Source organism: Podarcis raffonei, chromosome 10 (genome assembly GCF_027172205.1).
Source record: "Podarcis raffonei isolate rPodRaf1 chromosome 10, rPodRaf1.pri, whole genome shotgun sequence".
NCBI classification, from domain to species: domain Eukaryota; kingdom Metazoa; phylum Chordata; class Lepidosauria; order Squamata; family Lacertidae; genus Podarcis; species Podarcis raffonei.
In genome coordinates this window covers 75,839,346-75,858,509 of record NC_070611.1, presented here as the reverse complement: position 1 = coordinate 75,858,509, position 19,164 = coordinate 75,839,346, and the positions used below count along the sequence as shown (strand labels likewise).

Here is a 19,164-nt window from a genome sequence, read left to right as displayed (position 1 = left end):
TCAGCAGCTGTTTGTTGGCAAAGCAGCTGACCTCCTTTCTGACTTTATGTCCTCCCTTCCTCTTCCTTCTCCAGTTCAGCATGAGTTAGTCAGTGTGCGTTAGTGCCTCCATCTTGGCCGTGGGAGAAACCTGTGCTCAGAATGCCTTTGTTTGGCACGTCAAATAAACCTCCAGTTTCCTTTGTCCTTTCAGCCTCACTGGGCTTCTTCGTTCTGCGCAACGCTGTGATATATTTACAGCAGGCCCACATCCCACATGTGGGATTATTATTCCAGGAGTTTGTAAAATCGTGCAAAAGCAGGAAGACCCCTGGAACCACACATGTACACATCCCGTTTAACTATCCTTGCCTTCTGGGGCTCTGGGAAGGCTGCATGAGATCTTGTCGGGACTTTGCAAGATCTCATGAGATCCCAGACAGCCCCTTCTGACTGTCTTCCTCCCACCCACCAGCTCCCCATTTATTTATTTGTCTCCTGCCTGTGAAATCGTACAGTAAATCACACATAAGTTGCAGGTCTACTGCGCCAAATTCTAACAACCATTAGCCCTAGAAATAAAGGAAGGGGAAGGGGTGTCCTGAGGCCAAGGAAACCGATGATAATAATAAATAATAATAATTTATTATTTATAACCCGCCCATCTGGCTGAGTTTCCCCAGCCACTCTGGGTGGCTCCCAATTGAGTGTAAAAACAATACAGCATAAAATATTAAAAACTTCCCTAAACAGGGCTGCCTTCAGATGTCTTTTAAAAATAAGATAGCTGCTTATTTCCTTGACATCTGATGGGAGGGCGTTCCACAGGGCGGGTGCCACCACTGAGAAGGCCCTCTGCCTGCTTCCCTGTAACCTCACTTCTCGCAGGGAGGGAACTGCCAGAAGGCCCTTGGATCTGGACCTCAGTGTCTGGGCTGGACAATGGGGGTGGAGATGCTCCTTCAGGTATACTGGGCTGAGGCTGGTTAGGGCTTTAAAGGTCAGCACAAACACTTTGAATTGTGCTCGGAAAAGTACTGAGAGCCAGTGTAGGTCTTTCAAGACCGGTGTTATGTGGTCTCGGCGGCTGCTCCCAGTCACCAGTCTAGCTGCCGCATTCTGGATTAATGGCAGTTTCCGGGTCACCTTCAAAGGTAGCCTCACGTAAAGCGCATTGCAGGATTCCAAGTGGGAGATAACTAGAGCATGCACCACTCTGGTGAGACAGTCCATGGGCAGGTAGGGTCTCATCCTGCGTATCAGATGGAGCTGGTAGACAGCTGCCCTGGATGCAGAACTGACCTGCACCTCCATGGACAGCTATGAGTCCATAATGACTCCCAGGCTGCGCACCTATTCCTTCAGGGGCAGAGTAGCCCCATTAAGGACCAGGGAGTCCCCCACACCCACCACATGATGATGGTGGTGATGATGGTGGTATTGGTGGTGATTATTGATGAAGATGATGATTTATACCCTGCCCATCTGGTTGTGACAAGGTGTGAGAGGCATGTTGGGAGAAGGTGCAGGCAGATCTATCCATTTTTGTTTCTCCTTCTTCCTCATTTCCCCAGCCTTCCATTCTTCACATTTTGTACATCAGTTTGAGAGTCTTTTATTTTTTTAAAGTCCTTGTGAAAATTCATCATTGTGAATTTCTCCAAAGTTTGTGTGAAATTTTGCCTAATGTACACATCTTTGCAAATCATGTAATTCAGCATTTGCATGTTACTTTCACCAAGGCACACATTTTCTATGCATTCTTGGCTCCAGGATGTGCATTTTTCATGCGCATACATTCACAGGAAACCTGCACTGCAAAATTCAGAGAAGTGCGAATTTTGAAGTGCAGCTAGGTATCTGTTTGTGCTTTGTTTCGGGGAGAAAATGCAAATAGGCCAGGTTCACTTTTAAACGCAAACTGTATTAAATTTCTGCCCCCATCCTGAGTTGGGTCAGAAGGAGGAATTCCAGGGAAAAGAGAACAGCAAAACCACTTCCGCCTAAGGAGGAGGTGGGGTAGCGGGCTTCACGGCCCCTCCAAGTGCGCGGCGGGCGGAGCCAGCCCCACACTATTGGGGAATTCCCGGCCACATCACCCCCTGGCCAGCTAATCGGCTGGCTCGGGGTTTGTGGCCTGCCCTATTTAAGGCAGGACGCGGCCAGAGATCTCCCTCTTTGCCGCCCACCAGCTGTTCCTGTTTTTCCCCACCCTCCCACCCTATTAGATTTCCATTCCTCGACCTTGCTATGGACCTTGGTTGGTCGCCATTGAGGGGCCTGGTAGGAATTTTTCCACTTGGCAAATTGGCACCAGCCACTTGGTTTTCGCCTACTTCGTAGCAAATCATCGCAACTTTCTGGGTATTGGCAGTTAGGCATTGGTATTGTTCTGTAGATGGAAGAGGGGAGGCAGCACCATCACCTGCCCGGCATATTGAAGGGTAGTTCGTTGATGGATTCCGGGGGGCGTGGCCCTGTCCGAAGCCTAGGGAGGTGAGGGCCTAAGGCACACCCCCTAGTGGTGACCCCGGGGGAGTTCCTAGTTGATGTGCATCAGCAGGACTCCCCCTACTGGTGGTTAACCCTTCCCGGACTTCAGGCAGAAGGGCTGGAGTTGGATATAGCCGGTTAGGACCAATGCCTAAGCCAATACCATTCTTCACCTGTAACCAATAAAGTTGTGGCCTTTTTTAGCCCATTAACCTTAATAATTGTGTCATGTGTCATTATTCCCACCTGGGGGGGGGTCAGGAACTCGCCATGCAAGCGGGAAAGTGTTAAGACAGGCGCCGGTTGTGATGAATGGTGGGATGGAGGGGCAGAAATGACGTGCCCTTTGGTCACCTGCATTGCTGCAGCATGTCAGAATGGAACGGGGAAGGGGTGAGCTGGGGGCAAGGCCAGCATGGTGCAATGCAGGGGGCAGGAGCCAAGGGACAGCTCTGCGAGGGTGTTTGCACCACGCTGAACTTGCTCTCTCCTTGCACCCCTCCTCTGTCCCGGTATTTTTAGCAGCAACTCAGGCAACCAGGAGTGAGTTGGCTCTGCCACACCACAATGCCATCTGCTGCTTACTCTGAATTAGGTAAAATAACCCAGAGCCTAGCCCAAAGGCGAATGCTGCCCTGTGCTCCTTGCTGAGGAAGGGCAGGAAATACCGTACTTTTCCGTGTACACATTGCCCCCATGTATAAGACGTCCCCTATTTTGGGGGACTCAAATTTAAGAAAATGGTGCGAGATGGCTCAGAGCTGTTGAGCTTTTTGGGGGGTGTTGCACAGGGTTGTTGAGCTTTTTGGGGGGAGAATTGCCAAAAATTGCTCACCCACACAAAATCATCCTCTCGTCTGTCCCCTCGCTGGCAGAAGCTGCCAATCGACCGTCCAATTGCCACAGAGTCAGCCGATCAACAACAGCCCTTGGTGCAGCAACCAATAACAAGCCCAATAGCTGCTGACAGCCGTGGCAGCAACCAATCAAACGTCCACCCTATGCACTGTCCATGTACAATACGACCCCCACTTTTTAACATAATTTCTAAAGAAAAAAACCTAATCTTATACACAGAAAATTACAGTAAATGCAATCAATCAATAAACGATGATGATGGTACCAAAAAAACGATTAGCAGAGCAGAAACAAGGAGCAGTAAATGGGTGAATATAAATATACTGCATATTTGTAAACAATAAGGAGATGGAACGAAGAGTCAAAGTTTATCCCATCAAAAAAACGGATTGGCTGGGGCAACCCAGCCAGATGGGTGAGGTATAAATAATAAAGCTATTATTGTTATTGTTAAAAATGGAGTTGTGTCAGGGGAAAGAGACCGTCTGTGTGTTCCTCCATCCAAAGTGACCTTCCAGTGGCCCGTTAAAAGTGAGTAGATATTATGATTATATTTATTTATGTCCCTCCTTTTTCCAAGACAGGAACTCAATGCAGCTTACAGATAAAATAGAGACGGCTAAAATAATAGGGGGTAAACAATGCCTAGAAAGCGCCAATGAAGGGTTAGAGCCCGCCCCCTTCTAAGGGAGTCCATTCCACTGCCAAACAGCTCTTTCTGCCAGAAAACTCTTCCCAGTGTTTAGTCGTAATCTCATTTCTTGTCATTTGAATCCATTGGTTTGAGTCTGACTCTCTGGAACAGCAGAGGGCAGGACTTATTTTGCTGCCTTAGCCCCGCCCACTGCTGGCATATGGCCCCTGGGGAGGGGGCTCAGAGGGAAGTGTGGCCCTTGAGCTGCAAAGGGTCCCTCACTCCTGGGTTTGATGGATGGAAGAAGACCTGACATGGCGTAAGTCCCTTTTCTACCTACCCCTGCCTTCCCACTATGCACTGCCCGGAGAGGAATGACCAGGACGAGCTCAGTAGAAGGCTGGCACCACTTTTATTTCTAATGTGCTTGTACAAGAAGTTCCCACAGGCGAGAAGGGGCTGGACCCACCCACAGAAGGAAGAGGGTCTTCTCACCAAGAATGTGCCGTGAGTCAAGGAGCTTCCAGATACTTTGAGGATCTTGTCTGGTTCCTCGGGTGGGAATTCATTTTCAGGCTGGCTCTGACAGCCGGTCTTCATGAGCTCAGATAGAGTCACCATCATCCAGAAACCTCCTGCCATCTTTTGCTTCCCAAGACAGTTGCAAAAGGGCGAACTGAGGATCGATTCGTGCCGAAGCCCGGCTGCAATCTCTGTGAGTGACGGCAGCACGGTAACGGATGGGATCAGGGTCAGGCCCATAGCTGTGCTTTGAACCTGTGGCCAAGACCTCTGGTCTGTGTTTGTGGTTGAAGGCCTATTTGCCCCAGTTACTGGGCCTGGTCCGGCGCGTGTACTGCCACTGGGTCTGTGGTCGCGCCATTGTGGTCCAGGGCTGGTACTGCCACTGGGCCGTTGGTTTCACTGTGGTGGCCGGCTTCCGCTTGGGCAGCCTGTAAATAATGCTAGGCCGCACATTCCAGCCCAGGAACTTTGTGCTGGTGAGATACCAGGGAGTTGTCGGCTTATAGGGGGGGAAAGTGAACTTATAGGGAGGGAAAGTCCTCTTTGGGCCTGTGTACCAGCCCCATGTGCTACGAGGCCGGGAGGTCGTGGTTGCAACATAACCGGGGCGTTCAAACGAGTAAGTTGGCCGGGCCTTGCCCCCGTACCCGTAATACTTGCCATTCACCAACATATGAGTGGGTCTCTTTAAATTGGGTGCCGTTGCCCAGGCTGGGGGTGAAAACAGGGTGGAGGCGGTGGTGGGGGGCTTGGTTGGGGGCGGTGTTGGCTTGAATGGCGGGACGAGAGCGGAGGCAGGAGGGTTCTTCAGTATTCTCTGGATCCAGTAGTAGAAGTGCTGGGTGGCTGTGAAGACGCCCGGGACCTTCCCGACTGTGCAGCCTCTGCCCCAGCTGTTGAGACCCACGACCCAGAAGCGCTCGGATCTCGCTGGCCTGCACATGAGGGGGCTGCCCCCATCGCCCTGGAGCGGGAAGAGGGAAGCGGCGTGAGGAGCGAGGGCAGAGGCGGCCCATCTCATTTTGCCACCAGGGGCAAAGAGGGGAAGTGCCACACTGTGTGTCCATTCCCACCTCCCTTGATACCCCCACCAAAGCCTTGCTTGCTGGGGTCAACTGGTTGCAGGTTCTTTTATTATTATTATTCACATAATATACAACAGACAACTCATAAAGAAAAATCATATATAGCAAAACCATGACTCATGTTTTCATTTACAGTGGTGCCCCGCAAGACGAATGCCTCGCAAGACGAAAAACCCGCTAGACGAAAGGGTTTTCCGTTTTTCGATGCACTTCGCAAGACGATCTCCCCTATGGGCTTGCTTCGCAAGACGGAAACGTCTTGCGAGTCTTGCGATTTTTTTCGCTTCCCCCCCCTTTTTCTAAGCCGCTAAGCCTTTAATAGCTGCTAAGCCGCTAATAGCCTTTTAGCCGCTAAGCCGCTAAGCCTTTAATAGCCGCTAAGCCACTAAACCGCTATTAGCACTAATCCGCTAAGCCGCTAATAGGGTTGCTTCGCAAGACAAAAAAACCGCTAGACGAAGAGACTCGCGGAACGGATTATTTTCATCTTGCGAGGCACCACTGTACACTGATCTCTGGGACGCGGGTGGCACTGTGGGTTAAACCACGGAGCGTAGGACTTGCTGATCAGAAGGTCGGCGGTTTGAATCCCCTCGACAGGGTGAGCTCTCATTGCTTGGTCCCTGCTCCTGCCAACCTAGCAGTTCAAAAGCACCAAGTGCAAGTAGATAAATAGGTACCGCTCCAGCGGGAAGGTAAACGGTGTTTCCGTGCACTGCTCTGGTTTGCTAGAAGCAAACTGCTATATCCATACTGGAGCCCAAAACCAACTCCCTACTCTGAACGAATCTGTTACCTAGGCACCAAAAGACCCCTGCACATTTTACTTGAGCAAAGGCCCTTTAATGGGAGCGTGGGGGGGCACACCTTAGGCTCCTCCCCCTGTTGTGGCTCCTCCCAGTTTCCTACATGCCTGGGCTTAGCTTCTGCAACAGGGAGCCTGCTCTGAGCTTGCAAGTTCCTCCTTAGATGCCTGCACCATCAAGAGCACCAAACTTGAGACCTCCATTAGCTCCTGATCCTGCTTGCTCAGTGTGTAGTCTAAATACTCTCTGCTCCACAGCAAACTTCTTCCTCACACTCCCGCTGGCCTCCACCAGACCTCCCCAGCAGGTCTTGGCTTGTAACAGGACACCTCAGTTTAGAAGACCAGGGTGGAGCTCGGAAGACCAGAACCACCATGATGGGGAATGAGGACGCTGGGCTTTACCTCGCACCTACCTTACATCGGTCCACCTTTGCTTCCTCAGATATGACGCAGATGTTCTCCTGTATGATCTGTCCGTCATACCACTTGCTGCTGTTGCAGATGTCGGAGGGCATTATGGTCACCCTGGCCTCCTGCATGATGTCAGCGTACGGGGCACGCCCTGTGGGCAGAAAGCAGGGAGAAGGCCCAGCTGGTACCTGCCTGATGGACCTTAATTTCTAACGCAAGAGGTCTTCTGGGCAAAGCTCATCAAGAACTGACAGCGCCTGACCTGGAGAGAGCCTCGGTCCCAAAATCTTGGGTGTAAGGAGGTAGGCTGAGGGTTTCTCTCCTCAATGAGAGAAAGGCACTCTATTGCACCTACTCAAGAGATACTTCGTGATATCAACATAAGCACTGACCCAACTTCACTGGCTGCCAATTAGCTTCCAGGCCCAACTCAAAGTGCTGGTTTTCACCTTAAAAGCCTTAAACGGCTCAGGACCACAATATCTTGAGCCAGGGAGAAAGCTTGAGAAAGGCTTATAGTTTAGTTGCTTGAGCATTTGACCAGAAATCCAGGCATCTGATCTCTTCTGCATGGGAAGGAATGCACTCAGCTGTTGAGTTCTGGTCCTTCCTTTTGAAGATGCCATGGCAGAACTCTTAGCTTTTTGGGAAGAAGGCTGTGGCAAGTGATGGAAGGCACCTGTGGAAGAGATGCTGCACAGCTGCTGCATATCAGGATAGAGGATGCTGGGGTGGTTGGGCCAACAGACATGGCAGCTTCGTGCATTTGTCCAGGGCAGCTGTCTATCAGCTTTATCTGGTATGCAGGCTGAGACCCTATCTGCCTGCAGACTGTCTCGCCAGAGTGGTGCATGCTCTAGTTATCTTGGACTCCTGCAATGCGTTCTACGTGGGGCTACCTTTGAAGATGACCCAGAAACTACAACTAATCCAGAATGCAACAGCTAGACTGGTGACTGGGAGCAGCCGCAGAGACCACATAACACCAGTCTTGAAAGACCTACGCTGGCTCCCAGTACATCTCTGAGCCCAATTCAATGTATTGGTGCTGACCTTTCAAGCCCTAAGCGACCTCGGCCCAGTATACTTGAAGGGGTGCTTCCACCCCCATCGCTCAGCCCGGACACTGAGGTCCAGCTCCGAGGGTCTTCTGGCAGTTTCCTCACTGTGCGAAGGGAAGTTACAGGAAACCAGGCAGAGGGCTTTCTCAATAGTGGCGCCTGCCCTTCTGGAATGCCCTCTCATCAGATGTCAAAGAAATTAACAACTACCTGATGTTTAGAAGACATCTGAAGGCAGCCCTGTTGGGACTTCCGGGTTAGCGCCATCGACTAATGGCGGATTCCCTCTGAGCTCCGGAGGGAATCGGCTCCGCAGGATCGGGTCTTGCCGCTCCGGCGACGCGGGGACCCTCAAAAATCACAGGCGGTGAAGCCTGTGAGCGTGGTGACTCGGCGGGCACCATTTGCACCCCCCGACCTGCGAAGGAGCCTTTTTAAAGGCTTCGGAGCGGGGGACGGGGTGAGCGGCGCAGTGCTGAGAGTCGACTGCTTCTCCTGCGGAGTGAAGCCACATTGCCATGGTCGGAGAGCACTGACTTCTTCTTGTGAGCATTTGGACCTTAAAGTAACAACCCGTGAGTAGCACGGAAATTGGAATTGTAAAGAAAATTTTTATGAATTAGGCACGATCGGGGAAGGTGTAAACAGGAAGTCTGCCTCCCCTCCTTGTAAATAACTTAAAGCAAGGACCTGCTAACTAAGGTCGAGAGAACCTTTCTTTTCCTTTTTTGGTAAAAGACTTTAATTTCACGGTTTGGCAGTATAAGAAATCTTACTGGAGGATAAAGAGCTAATTTTGGGAGCTGAAGTGCCACCCTCCCGGACCCGGGAGTGTTCCGCGAGAGAGCCTGTTGATGAGGTACTGAAGAGTTTGACAGCTGTCAAATTAGCTGTCAAGACAGAAAAAGAGAACTTTGTTTCTGCTGCTTCTGCTGGTTATATTTGCTACAATTTCGTTACAATTTGTTGAAAATAAGGAAGAGCTGATACAAACTAACTTGACTTTTGGATTTGAACTGGAATGAATATCAAGGAACCAAAATCCCTCTAGAGGGGGTTTTGGGACATTACAAGAATGGCTGGAGGAGGGAAAATTCAGGCTGAATTGGACAGAGTCTTTGTTCTCTTGGGAAAGTTACAAGGCCAAATTGATGTTTTGGCTACAAATGTTACAACTCTGGACTCAACTGTAAACAACATCATTGAATCTGATAAGGATTTGAATCAGGAAGTCTATTCAGCTGGACAAAAAGAGAAACTTGAGAGCTTTGAGAATTTGGAGAAGGAGGCATATGTTGTCCCTGAAGAAAAGGAAGGAGGAGCTGTAATTTTACAGATGACGAAGGAGAGCTTGAGGCCTGACATGATGGCAATAAAGGAAAATAAAAACTTGATGTGGAAAATCTGGCCTGAATTGGAGATTGAAAAATGGAGAGATCCTCTTATGTGGAGATCTGAAGACCTAAGGATTACAAATTTGCTTAAGGTGGAAGTTGGAGCTTTGGGGACATTTGGACTTGAAAGGAGTAAGAAACAAGATTTGGGCGCCACTTTTAAGTATGGAGGTCTGGCTGGAAGAAACATGGATCCTGTAGGGCCAGAGCTTCTCTGAGATTTGGTGTTCAATATCAAGGACTATCAAAAAAACCGGCAGAGAGGAATTGAGAGAGAATTAAGAGCCTCAGATGTGAGATCTCCAGGCTAATAGTAGATTAAGACTGATGGACATTGGTCGGGGACTGAAACCGGGAAAGGGGAGAGTGGAGTTTGGGAATCCAAAGGGTACATAATTATAATTTGTTCTGTTTTTATTTTGTTTGGGTTATGTGTATGAAAATTGGGAAATTCATGGAAGGGAATTTGGGTCGACTTTAGAAAAAATGTCTTAAGAATGAGTATTGATGTATAAGTATTGATGTTTAAGTTTGGATAAGTAAAATTGGTTCTTTAAAATGAACTAAATTAAATGAAAATAAGGTTAGCAAAAATAAATTGAGGAAATGGATGAAGGAGAAAAAGTAAAATAATAATATGTTAACAAGTATAGAAATAGGTTAAAAATTACGGATAAGGATTTGCTGAATTAACAATTTGAATTGGAATCCAAGAAAGGGAGGTATGAGGAGGTCAGGGAAATATGTTATTGAAAAATAAGTATTGTGAACTTTATGTGTTTTTAAACTTTTTTGCTTTTTCCTTTTTGATTCTTTTTCTTTTGTATTAAATATGAAAACTTTAATAAATATATATTTTTTTAAAAAAATGAAGGCAGCCCTGTTTAGGGAAGTTTTTAATGACTGATGTTTTAATGTATTTACCTTTTGTTGAAACCCAGCTAGATGAGCGGGGTATAAATATATTACTATTATTATTATTGCTATTATTATTATTATTATTACTATTAGGGACGCGGGTGGCGTTGTGGCTTAAACCACAGAGCCTAGGACTTGCTGATCAGAAGGTCGGCAGTTCGAATCCCATTGCTCGGTCCCTGCTCCTGCCAACCTAGCAATTCGAAAGCACGTCAAAGTGCAAGTAGATAAATAGGTACCGCTCCGGCGGGAAGGCCTTTCTGTGGGCTGCTCTGGTTCGTCAGAAGCCACATGACCCAGAAGCTGTACGCCGGCTCCCTCGACCAGTAAAGCGAGATGAGCGCTGCAACCCCAGAGTCGGCCACGACTGGACCTAATGGTCAGGGGTCCCTTTACCTTATTATTATTATTATTATTATTATTATTATTATTATTAACTAAGAGATTAGTACAAGGGTGGGGGGTGCATGGACCTCCAGATGTTTTTGGGCTCCATCAGCCCCAACCAATGTCCAAGGCTGATGGAGATTGAAGTCCAGCAACATTTGGGGGACTGCAGGTTCTCCCACACCTATACTTGTCCCTCCAATTTCTGCAAAAGTGCTGCCCTCTGTTATGCCATTCCCCCTCCCCCAATTCCTGTGCTCAGCTTAAGGTCCTTAAGAGTCTCCAAAGCAACAATTCAATCCCTCTTCCTTTCCTCGCCTTCGCTTCTGAAACTCCCAGCAGGGACGCATCCTGATCGCAAGAGGCTGGCTGACTCCCAGCCCTACCTCAAGACCTGAGGCTGTCAGGGTGATGGAGGATGGACCACGAGAGGCCCCTGCAAACCACGTCTCTTTGTGGGGAGGGGAAGGGGGTGGTCCTCACACTTTATCTGTGTGATGCCCCAACCACAGGTGTAGCAATGGGTCAGGGAATCCACCTCCAGGTTTTCGTCCGGCAAACAGGCAGGCTGGATGTAGTCGTTGCAGACCACCGGCTTGTCCATCTCAATCAGGGTGATGTCGTTGAGATACCCCTCGTGGCGGAAGTGTTCGTGGTCCACGATTCTCTTGATGGAGCGGACCTGGGCATCGGGGCCGGGGTTGGAACGCTGTGTGACGCCAATGTGCACCTTCAAATACTCAACTTTTACAAACCTGGTGGGGGGAAGGGGAGACTTAGAATGAAATTTCAGAGAACGACAGAACTGTAGAATTGGAAGGGACATCGGGGGTCATCTAGGACAGCCCTTCTGCAATGCAGGAGTCACAGCTAAAGTATCCCTGACAGATGGCCATTCAACATCTACTAGAAACCTCCAATGAAGGGGAGTCCATCACTTTCTGAGAAAGTCTGTTCCGCTGTCAAACAGCTCTTACCATCAGGAAGTTTTTTCCTGACGTTTAGTTGGACTCTCCTTTCTTCCAATTTGAAAACATTGACTCAAGTCCTCCAGAGCAGCAGAAAACAAGCTTGCTCCGTTTTTCATGTGGCAGCCCTTCAGATATTGGAATACAACTATCCTATCACCTCTCAGTCTCCTCTTCTCCAGGCTAAACATACCCAGAGCCTTCAACCGTTCCTCATCAGGCTTAGTTTCCAGACCCTTGATCATCTTGGTTGCCCTCCTCTGCACACCTGCCAGCCTGTCAACATCCTTCTTAAATTGGGTGCACAGAACTGGACACAGGATTCCAGGTGGGGACTGAACACTAGACTTCTGTGGAAGTCTACATCACACTATTGTGGTCTACTAAGACACCTAGAAGCTTTCCACCTATACTGTTGGCAAGCCCAGTGTTCCCCATTCTATATTTGTGCGTCTGCCAAGGCACAGTTGTTAAAGTTATCCTGAATCCTGATTCTGTGGTATTAGCTGCCCCTCCCAGTTTGGTGCCATGTGCAAATCTGATTAGCATTCCTTCAATTCCTTCATCCAAGTCATTTATGAATGATTGGTGCTAGGCAAAGCCACTTCCGCCCTACGAAGGAGGTGGGGTTGCGGGCGACATGGCCCTGACACGCGCGCAGCGGCTGGAAGCAGTTGCTGCGCAATTGGGAGGGAATCCCAGCCGCGTCATCACCTGCCCAGCCAATCGGCTGGCTCAGGGGGCGTGGCCTGCCCTATTTAAACCAGGACGCAGCCAGGGATCTCCCTCTTTGCCGCCTACCAGCTGTTCCTGTTTCCCACCCTCCCGCCCTATTAGGTTTTCGTTCCTTGACCTTACTATGGACCTTGATTGGTCACCGTTGAGGCACCCGGTAGGAATTTTTCCACTTGGCAAATTGGCACCAGCCACTTGGTTTTTCACTTTGTTGTTGTTTAGTCGTTTAGTCGTGTCCGACTCTTCATGACCCCATGGACCAGAGCACGCCAGGCACCTCTGTCCTCCACTACCTCCCGCAGTTTGGTCAGACTCATGTTTGTGGCTTCGAGAACACTATCCAACCATCTCATCCTCTGTCGCCCCCTTCTCCTTGTGCCCTCCATCTTTCCCAGCATCAGTGTCTTCTCCACGGAGTCTTCTCTTCTCATGAGGTGGCCAAAGTACTGGAGCCTCAGCTTCATGATCTGTCCTTCCAGTGAGCACTCAGGGCTGATTTCCTTAAGAATGGATGCGTTTGATCTTCTTGCAGTCCATGGGACTCTCGAGAGTCTCCTCCAGCACCAAAATTCAAAAGCATCAATTCTTCGGCGATCAGCCTTCTTTATGGTCCAGCTCTCACTTCCATACATCACTACTGGGAAAACCATGGCTTTAACTATACGGACCTTTGTTGGCAAGGTGACGTCTCTACTTCTCAAGATGCTGTCTAGGCCTGTCATTGCCCTTCTCCCAAGAAGCAGGCGTCTTTTAATTTCGTGGCTGCTGTCACCATCTGCAGTGATCATGGAGCCCAAGAAAGTAAAATCTCTCACTGCCTCCGTTTCTTCCCCTTCTATTTGCCAGGAGGTGATGGGACCAGTGGCCATGATCTTCGTTTTTTTGATGTTGAGCTTCAGACCATATTTTGCGCTCTCCTCTTTCACCCTCATTAAAAGGTTCTTTAATTCCTCCTCACTTTCTGCCATCATCCCTACCTCGTAGTAAATTGTAGTAAATTGTTCTGTAGTTGGAAGAGGGGAGGTAGCACCATCACCTTCCCCACATATTGAAGGGTAGTCCAATAAAGGATTCCGGGGGGCATGACCCTGTCCGAAACCTGGGGAGGTGAGGGCCTAAGGCATGCCCCCAAGCAGTGACCCCGGGGGGAGTTTCTAGCTGCTGTGCATCAGCAGGACTCCCCCTACTGGTGGTTAACCCTTCCTGGACTTCAAGCAGATGGGCTGAAGCTGGATATAGTCTTTTAGGACCAATGCCTAAGCCAATACTGCTCATCACCAGTAACCAATAAAGTTCTGGCCTTATTTATCCCATTAACCTTAATAATTGTGTTCCACTGGTGGGGGCAGGAACTTGTCACACAACACCAGGCTCAGGACAGAACCTTGAAAAGCATTCCAGAACTCACCCAAGGGGCTGAATGTTTTGGGGAAATCTCTGGTGTGTGTGTGTGTGTGGCACAGTGGAAAGAAAGTGGCCCTGGGGTCAGCAGCACCAAGCATGATGGAGTAAGAGTCCAAGGGACATGAAGTGAAAGTGGGGGGAGGGCCAAAAGGGACCACTTGGGGTCTGGAACAGGAAAGGAATAACAGCTGCTCATTGATCTAGCCAACAGGATGCCCTGTCTTCCCCAACAAACGACGCTGCTGGCTTGGGCTGGTAGGAGTTGCACAAACAAAAAAAGTGTACCCCCCCAAGAGTCCTTTAAAAGAGGCCCCATGGATACAGAGTACACATGTTCCACGGGGCCTCTCTTAAAAGACTCTCCCTGTATTAGTGAAAGGCACACTCAAACGTTCGTCTTTGTGAAAATAATGGGGAAATTCCTTGCCAAGATATGTACCATATTTTTCGCTCCACAAGACACACCTGACCATAAGACGCACCTAGTTTTTAGAGGAGGAAAACACGAGGGGGGGGGTAATTCTGAACAAAACAGTGGATGTATGATTTTTGTGGTTCATTCTGTGGCCACAGACATGATATGTGATGTGATGGTGAATTTGGGGTGACCCAATGCAAAAATCCTGAGGATCCATGTGGATCAGTGCTTTGTTACCACGTTTTTGTGCCATTGTGGCCTCACGAAACAGTGGGTGTGTTATTTTTATGGTGCAGGCTGTAGCCATGGACATGCTATGTGATCTGATGGTGAATTTGGGGTGACCCAGTGCAAAAATCCTGAGGATCCATGGGCTTTTACCTCCCCTCTCCCAGGCAGCCTCCTTTATCGCTAGCATCCCTTATCTCCCTCCGATCACTTGCCGATCAGCTGCTCAGCGGCTTCCTTTCAACACCCCCTTCCCCCTTTCTTAAAAAAAAAAGCACAATCTGCTTTTTGCCCCTGGGCCATTCGGCTCCAGGAACCACGCATTCGCTCCATAAGACGCACAGACATTTCCCCTTACTTTTTAGGAGGAAAAAGGTGCATCTTATGGAGTGAAAAATACGGTATATTCCTATAGATCGGAACATTAGATGAACCTTCATACAGAAAACGCTTGTGAATTTTCATTCCGACTGATGTGGGCATGGGGAGAAGCTGAGTAAAGTCGAAATGGGGCGGTTTGTCTACCTGGCTTTGCTTACTTTTGGATCATAAAGCAGTGAGCGGAGGAAAGGACCCACTGGGCGTTGATGAGGGAGCCTGCGCAGAAGTGCTTGGGCCCCTGGCTCGTCGGAAACTGGAAGCTGACAACCCATGGCCATGTCCCCGGCAAAACGTTGGAGCCGCCCACGATCCTCAGTGAGTTGCCGTGGCTCATAGCCAGCGGGCGGCTTCCGCACACCCTCCTGTGAAGAAGAGAGCAGATCAGGGAGACAGACAAGGAAGGCACGGTTTGTAGGTGCAGGTGGGAGGAGGCAGGTAAGGCTGCGCAGGCATCGTGGCTCATGAGCTCCATTCCAGTGGATGAAGAAGAGAAGAAGAGTTTGGATTTGATATCCCGCTTTATCACGACCCGAAGGAGTCTCAAAGCGGCTAGCATTCCCCTTTCCCTTCCTCCCCCACAACAAACACTCTGTGAGGTGAGTGAGGCTGAGAGACTTCAGAGAAGTGTGACTAGCCTAAGGTCACCCAGCAGCTGCATGTGGAGGAGCGGGGAAGTGAACCCGGTTCACCAGATTACGAGACTACCGCTCCTAACCACTACACCACACTGGCTACATCAGAACTGCAGCCCCACACGACAGGGACCCTGTTAGACTTGGAGAAGTTTAGACCACAGCGCCACCCGCGTCACTTATGGACTCATTGCTAAAACCGTGTTTATGGAAGACAATCTTACTTGGCCACGAGGGATTGCCAAAGAAGAAGAAGACTCAGAAACATTGCCATCCTGGCTAGTAGCCATCAATAGCCTTCTTCCCCTCCACAAATTGTCTAATCCTCTTTTAAAGCCATTGCTGCCTCTCCTGTGGCAGGGAGTTCCATAGTGTAACTATGCACTGCGTGAAGAAGTCCTTTCTTTAATCTGCCCTAAGTCTTGCAGAAAAAGTTGGTATCTTGCCATTCCGTGTAGGCAAAATGGTACCGTCAAGAGCAATCTGAGAGTCTCTGGCGTCCTTTTACTAATTATATGGAACAGAAATGCGATTCTGAATTATTTAAGGTTTTCTCACTGAGGTTATAAATAGAAGGCATCTTCGGGATATCAAAACTGTAAATGCATTTTGAATGCTCATGCATGAAAATGCAATTAAAATAACTGTATATTCTGAGGATAACTACGTTCTAATTTATGCTTAAGCAAATTTCCACCCTGTCTCTCTGCCCCTCGGGCAGCCACAGCAGTAACTAACAACATTGGTTTTTTTAAATAATAATAATAATCCAATAATGAAGCCAAATGCATGCAGTGTCAAAACACAGAAATAGTTTTAAAAACAAGAGCAGATCAAGAGAGCAGCCAGCTCAGATCGGAAGCATCCATCATCAGCAGGAGAATAGTCAGGTCAGCAGGACAGATTAAAAGGGGTTTTGCATTTATTTCCCACCTGTCCTCCAAGGGGCTCAAGATGGTGTATATATAGCTCTTTCCCTCACAACAACCCTGTGAGGTAGGTTAGGCTGAGAGACAGTGTGTGGCCCAAGATGACCCAGTGAGCTCCATGGCCAAGTAGGGGGTAAATCATGGGTAGGCAAACTAAGCCCCAGGGGCAGGATCCGGCCCAATCGCCTTCTCAATCTGGCCTGCAGACGGTCCGGAAATCAGCGTGTTTTTACATGAGTAGAATGTGCGCTTTTATTTAAAATGCATCTCTGGGTTATTTGTGGGGCTTAGGAATTCATTCTTTCTTTTCCCCCAAAAATGTAGTCCGGCCCCCCACAAGGTCTGAGGGACAGTGGACCGGCCCCCTGCTGAAAAAGTTTGCTGACCCCTGGGGTATAGGGACATCGATCCCCCAGATCATAGTGCAGCCCTCTAACATCTACACCACACTAACTCTCTGTTGTGCGCCCGGAAAAGGCGTTATTTGTTCACTAGCAGACTGCCATGGAGGCCCCAGAACACCCCTGGGGCTAGCTGTGATGGACGGACAAGTCCTCCTCACCCTCTCCCTGATTCTGGTGTCACTTACGTGCATGTCTCATCCTCTGCATGCGTGGACCACAGTGCGGAAAGAGCCAAAATGGGGAGAAGCAGCCACAACATCCTACATGGCACAGCGCCTGACGGGTTCCACCAGCTCTTCCCATTGCTCGCGACATCACAAACTGTCCTTTTGGGGTCTGGCCAATCAGCTTGCAGCCAATATGACATCACACATGGTAGAATGACATTCTGGGATTTCTCTTTCCTCCCTGGAATGGATGGTGCCCAAGAGTCCGGGCCCAAGGTTCCCATATGCCCAGGGCCGGATTTAGGTTTGATGAGGCCCTAAGCTCCTGAAGGTCATGGGGCCCTTGATATGTCCAGCTGTCCTTTGTCAACAACAAATGGTTGCTGTTTTTTGTGTTGAATATAAGCTATATGGTCATTGATGGACCTCATAGGTATCTAAAGCCATTTGCACATAACAAAATAGGAGCCCACACAACACAAAACACTGTTTCTGTATGTAGGTTTTATTTTATTTGTTTAATCCCAAACTGGAATTAAGATTGTCGGAAGAAATATCAACAACCTCAGATATGCAGATGACACAACCTTGGTGGCAGAAAGTGAGGAGGAATTAAAGAACCTTTTAATGAGGGTGAAAGAGGAGAGCGCAAAATATGGTCTGAAGCTCAACATCAAAAAAACGAAGATCATGGCCACTGGTCCCATCACCTCCTGGCAAATAGAAGGGGAAGAAATGGAGGCATTGAAAGATTTTACTTTCTTGGGCTCCATGATCACGGCAGATGGTGACAGCAGTCACGAAATTAAAAGACGCCTGCTTCTTGGGAGAAAAGCAATGACAAACCTAGACAGCATCTTAAAAAGCAGAGACATCACCTTGCCAACAAAGGTCCGTATAGTGAAAGCTCTGGTTTTCCCAGTAGTGATGTATGGAAGTGAGAGCTGGACCATAAAGAAGGCTGACGGCTGAAGAATGGGTGCTTTTGAATTCTGGTGCTGGAGGAGACTCTTGAGAGTCCCATGGACTGCAAGAAGATCAAACGTATCCATTCTTCAGGAAATCAGCCCTGAGTGCTCACTGGAAGGACAGATCCTGAAGCTGAGACTCCAAGACTTTGGCCACCTCATGAGAAGAGAAGACTCCCTGGAAAAGACCCTGATGTTGGGAAAGATGGAGGGCACAAGGAGAAGGGGATGACAGAGGACGAGATGGTTGGACAGTGTTCTTGAAGCGACCAGCATGAGTCTGACCAAACTGCGGGAGGCAGTGGAAGACAGGAGTGCCTGGCGTGCTCTGGTCCAGGGGGTCACCGAAGAGTCGGACATGACTAAACGACTAAGCAACAACAACAAGCCAAACAACTTTGAAGACAAGCAACAAGATCACCTCAAACAACTTTCGTGATTGAGGCCTCTGGAGTTCAAATGTCTTCCAGTCAGAAAAAGGGTTTCTCAACCATTCCCTCTGCCTTGGAGCCTCCATGAGTGGCAAAGGATTCTGGGTGCAGCACATTTCCTGGTGCCCATTACCACTTTGAATTTGCAAGGCCATTGTCCAGTGGCAAGGAGAGAGTGAAGAGAGGGCAAAGTTTTTCTCCCTCTCTCCTAACAACAGAAGTCATGGGCATCCAATGAAGTTGAGTTTTGGAGGATTAAGCACAGATAAACAGAAACTCCTTCACCCAGTGCATAGTTAAACTATGGAACTTCCTCCCACAAGAGGCAGTGAAGGTGTCATGAATGAGCCAACCCCCAGGGAAGGTTTGCAGCCAGATCCCAGTGAAGGTTTGCAACCAGCTGAAGAAAGCATCCAAGAACAGAGAGGGTTAACTGCCAGGCAGGATGAGCATCGGCTAGTGCCAGCTCCCCCACACCTTAGAATGCCAGTTGATAAGGGAATGGCTGAGAGCAGGCCAACCCTCTCAAGAAGTGCAAACCGGCATGAACAGAGAAGGAAGCAGTTTGTCAGAATGGGAAGAGATCGGAGCTGATCCAATCCCTTCTAAGAGTAGGCTAAGGGGAGGGCTGTTAGACCAGAAACAAAGCAAGAGGCACAAAGTGAGAAAGTTCAATATCTTCTGTAAACGGAAAGGGTCTTCAGTGTTGGAAAAACGCCCAGGAAGGCCGCCACCTTCCCAAGACACCGGGGCGTCTCTCTGATGGTTACTCTCCGGCTGTAAATCTCCTGCAGTCCAGAGAGACAGAGAGATAAGCAACCCCTCCCTCCTGAGAGGATGTTTTGTACTGAGTTGAATAGGATCCAAAATGCAGCAGTCTGATTGGTCCCAGAACAATAGGATCCAAAATTCAGCAGTCTGACTGGTCCCAGAACAATAGGATCCA

At 48.9% G+C, this 19,164-nt stretch overlaps 1 protein-coding gene and 1 long non-coding RNA gene across 2 annotated transcripts in view; one reads left to right on the top strand and one right to left on the bottom strand.

The window, feature by feature from the left end:
* Window positions 1–4,357: 4,357 nt before the first annotated feature.
* LOC128421737 (acrosin-like) lies at window positions 4,358–16,932 on the bottom strand. The gene is made up of 5 exons (XM_053404900.1): window positions 16,838–16,932; window positions 14,846–15,049; window positions 11,037–11,308; window positions 6,796–6,944; window positions 4,358–5,453 (listed from the first exon to the last, which is right to left on the bottom strand). The coding sequence occupies exons 1-5, from the start codon at window positions 16,909–16,911 to the stop codon at window positions 4,782–4,784; spliced, it is 1,371 nt and encodes a 456-aa protein (XP_053260875.1). The 5' UTR covers window positions 16,912–16,932; the 3' UTR covers window positions 4,358–4,781.
* Window positions 16,933–17,082: 150 nt separating this feature from the next.
* The window catches only part of LOC128421781 (uncharacterized), a 29,358-nt gene continuing 27,276 nt past the window's right edge, over window positions 17,083–19,164 (top strand). The window contains exons 1-2 of the long non-coding RNA XR_008332373.1: window positions 17,083–17,252; window positions 17,429–17,748. This is a non-coding gene — a long non-coding RNA (uncharacterized LOC128421781). The remainder of the gene's footprint in view (window positions 17,253–17,428; window positions 17,749–19,164) is intronic.

What these genes read in the sequence shown, in the direction of transcription:
- LOC128421737 (XM_053404900.1), bottom strand. Translation starts at nt 16,911, where the DNA reads ATGTTGTGGCTGCTTCTCCCCATTTTGGCTCTTTCCGCACTGTGGTCC. An exon ending in GGGCATCACACAGATAAAGT is followed by an intron (nt 6,945 to 11,036) that starts GTGAGGACCACC and finishes TTCTGCCCACAG; the next exon opens with GGCGTGCCCCGTACGCTGAC. An exon ending in CAAAGGTGGACCGATGTAAG is followed by an intron (nt 5,454 to 6,795) that starts GTAGGTGCGAGG and finishes TTCCCGCTCCAG; the next exon opens with GGCGATGGGGGCAGCCCCCT.